General features: G+C 29.8%; 1 protein-coding gene across 1 annotated transcript; it reads right to left on the bottom strand.

Moving 5' to 3' along the window:
• Positions 1 to 482: 482 nt before the first annotated feature.
• LOC134271966 (uncharacterized) lies at positions 483 to 3,539 on the bottom strand. Its single transcript, XM_062754202.1, has 6 exons — positions 3,474 to 3,539; positions 3,056 to 3,132; positions 2,511 to 2,653; positions 1,996 to 2,160; positions 1,793 to 1,839; positions 483 to 671 (listed from the first exon to the last, which is right to left on the bottom strand). The coding sequence occupies exons 2-6, from the start codon at positions 3,109 to 3,111 to the stop codon at positions 594 to 596; spliced, it is 489 nt and encodes a 162-aa protein (XP_062610186.1). The 5' UTR covers positions 3,112 to 3,132; positions 3,474 to 3,539; the 3' UTR covers positions 483 to 593.
• Positions 3,540 to 3,746: the final 207 nt, after the last annotated feature.

Below are 3,746 nucleotides of genomic sequence, written 5' to 3'. Positions count from 1 at the left end.
ATGTTTATATTTTATAAAGTCTTTCACAAAAAGCTCATTATAAGGGAAGTAACTCTAAAATATAGAAATAAAAATATGTAGCATGAGGCTATTTATTTTAATTAAATGTGTGTTTGCCCTTTCTTGACAGACTGCCCAAAAATGACCCGACTCAAAACGATATTTTATTCTTTTTATTTCTGGATTTTCTCATCCTATAAATATTTATTTGATTTTTCTAGAAAAACAAAACTTTCCCCATTCAACTTCCTATACACTGTACCTACCGACCCATTTGTTTTAAACCCTTAGTCTTGGGAGCGCATTATTTTGAAAATAGCCTGATTTTCTGCATGGTAACTTGATCTGTTCACGAAAATATTTTTAAACTCCTTCCAAAGGGAAAATATATATTTTTCGCTTTAACACAATTATTAAAAGAGGGGATATAATATAATTAATGCATTAATGCACTTTAAAATAAACTTATTAAAAAAAATAAATTTCATATGATTGCTTTATTTTGTATGTACAATATAGAACAAAGAATCATAACATATAAATGCATCTGTTACTCTCCATTTCTAGCGACAACCGGGTGCTCCTGTCTATATTTAGCGACCCCCGGGTGCTGCCGCTGAGGAGGGGGTCGTGGTCTGGTTAAGCTGTATGACGTACAGAATAGTAAAGATCTGTAATAGAGAAGACAGTGGATATTTTTGTGCTTGAGAGAGAGAGAGAGGGAGAGAGAGAAAGAGAGAGATTATCTTCTCAAAGATATAATACTGCATATGAAGACGTTAACTTTAATTCTTTATATACGCACGTTACGTGTAACACTTAACACTTTAATTTTCTACAATGAGTTAGAGATTTAAAATTTTTCAATACATTAGATTAAATTCCTAAAATCCGAAAACTAACAAAATTTGAATCGTGAAATTTTAAATTTTTGTTCAAAGATCTAAATTTACAAATTCTGAACAAGGTTTTAAAATGTTAAATCTTTAGAGATTAACGTTAAATATTTAAAATTTAAATTTCCAAAAAGGATTTTGATATTCTTAACTTTTGAGTTTTTAATATATCTTTTGTTCAGAAAGTTTACACTTGACAATCTAAAGTTCAATACCATTTAACATCTTTTGATATTTCTAAAGTTTATTTCAGACCTCTGAAATTCAACTTTCAAAACGTATTAAGACTTTTTGAAATTTAGAATTTTGATTCAAACATTCAATTTTCAAATTACCAAAACACTGATTGTTTTAGATTTTACTTCAAATATCCAAAATATCAAATTTCCAAACCTGATTAGAGTTTTTAAACCCTGAGTCAATTCTTTATATCGAAAAGTTGTTTTTGCTTGAAATAAAGAATTTTTGACATGTAGTTTCATAGTTTCAATATTCAAACCAGATATGGAATACGATATTGCGGATATTTGAAGTAAAATTCTAAAATCTTTAAATGTAAAAAGTGTTTTTGGTTATTTAGAATTTGAGTGTTTAAATCAAGGTTTTAAATTTCTTTTTAAAAATCTAAAATGTTGTCAAAGCTGAAATATAGAATTATGAGGTAAATTTCAAAATATAAAAATACGAAAAATTGTATTGCAGTTTAGATCGTTTAGCGTATCTTTTTGAACGAACGATAGATCAAAAACTCACAAGATTTTATTTGAATTTTGAATATTTAAGGTAAAAATCTCCAGATTTAATGTATTAAAACGTGTTTAAAAACTGTATTTAAATTCTTAAACTCTAAATCATTTTAGACATTCTAGTTGTTAAGTGTTACAACGACAACATACCTCTGTGAAATAATGTACGAATTCTTCCTTTTCTACATGCCCATTGTCTGTCAAATATGATCGAAAAGTTTAATAAACTGGATCTTGGCATTATTGATGTAAAGACAAGATGTTACATTTCATTTTGTTATTTTTAACAAATAGTTACTAGTATAGTGATAAAAGATATTTCACAATGTCTTTGAAGCATGTTTTATTATTACCATTGGTATCAATTTTCTGGTAGTATAGATCTAAATCTGACACAGTAATGAAACCGTCTCTATTCATGTCAAATTCGAAGAACAAGCCCTGTGCAATAACATTGAGATCTGGTTCGTTATGTGCAAACCTGGCGATGAATTCCTGTTCGGATACTTTTTGGTCATCTACAATGTAGGAACATCAAAGAATAGGACTGTACATTTGTATAAGAAAAATGATAGAACTTTACAGGTATTGATGATTGTCTTACCAGATGTTTCACATGTAAATTTATGGGATTTTTATGCTTTTCAAATAGAATTAGTTTGCTTGAGTAAGACTTAAATATAGCTATCATTAACGTTTATGTAATGTTGAATCAAAGTCTGGGGCCATACATTTTAGATGAGCTCCATTTTGGTCTCACTTTTAAAAAAGGGATAAGTATAAAGGAAAAGTGAGGCAGAGTTTAAAAGTGAATTTGTGTAAATTTAGTGAACAGGAGCCTAATCAATTGTTTCACAAAAGAAAATACGGTCGGCATCGTAGTCTCCAAGGATATGATGCATGTCGTTAACTTCAAAATGGCCGTCGCCATCTGTGTCCACTGTGGGCCATAACGCTGTGACCTGCCGTCTTACGATGCTTTTGAAATGTTGTAATGGTGACTGGGTATGGCTAGAAAATAAAAAAGGATGCATATTTTGCTAACACATTTCAGACTGATCAAAGCATTAACCAATCAATATGTTTACATACCGATTTATATTTTTAAGAATCATATATGTTTGGAGACAAATCTTGGTTTTAAGCTATATATTAAACTTGTTTGCAAAATGAAAAAAGACTGTGTTACATTTGAAAAAGAAACAATTTCACGCTTATTCTAGCAATTTTTATCACATGATATATTTCAAAAGTCATCTGTGGTCTGTTTTACACAGGGTTAGGGTTAGACTTTTAAATGACTCATAATATGAAGTATCTAAAATATTTTGGGTAGAAAGAAAACCTTATGCATGATAGAAAAGAATTATTAATATATATTTTTTAAAAAAGGTACATATAAGGGAGACTTACGTAGTGGGAGCAGCTAAAGTACCAGTAAAAAAGAGCACTAAACAAAGGCTAATCATGACGTATAACGACCAGGTCAACTGAAAAAGAAACAATAAAATATTTCACCGAAAGAGGGTGGTTATCAAAATATGATTTTTTTAAAAATGTGATCTCTTTAAAAATGCTCATCTTCCTAATGTTTAATAAAATGCAACATTACTTCTACACGTTTAAAACATCATATACGACGTCATTAGCCCGTCAAAGTACACAGTTCATGTGAAGCAATATAAGGCTATTAAAATTATTAAAAGCCTTATTGGAGGATTCATATTTTCATTTCATTTAAAATGTATAAGGTATAAATTCTACTTTTTTAAGAATATCCATAGTATATTGATCTAACCTATGTCAGGAAACAATTCGCTTAAGTTCTTACCAGGTTGTCGGGAACAAGAATAAGTGTTCAGAGATAACCTTTTAACCTTGCATGGATAAGAAAAGCATGCCCATAGTCAATGGCAAAGGTGAAAAGTCTTACTAGAATATTATCAGAATATGATATCTTTAATTGTAGAAAAAATATCTGCTGATGATAAAATTGTTATTATAGCAGGTCTCTGCAAGGTCAACGTTTCTATACTTGTGGTGTTCATTTCTTTACTAGAGTGTATCAGACCCCCCTGCCCCCTAAAGAAAGAAATTCGAACAG

The sequence above is a fragment of the Saccostrea cucullata genome, unplaced genomic scaffold (assembly GCF_032062105.1).
Source record: "Saccostrea cucullata isolate Sc308-1 unplaced genomic scaffold, CSIRO_AGI_Scuc_v1 ctg8733, whole genome shotgun sequence".
NCBI classification, from domain to species: domain Eukaryota; kingdom Metazoa; phylum Mollusca; class Bivalvia; order Ostreida; family Ostreidae; genus Saccostrea; species Saccostrea cuccullata.
The sequence above is the reverse complement of the archived record's forward strand: the minus strand, read 5'-3'. Positions and strand labels throughout refer to the sequence as shown.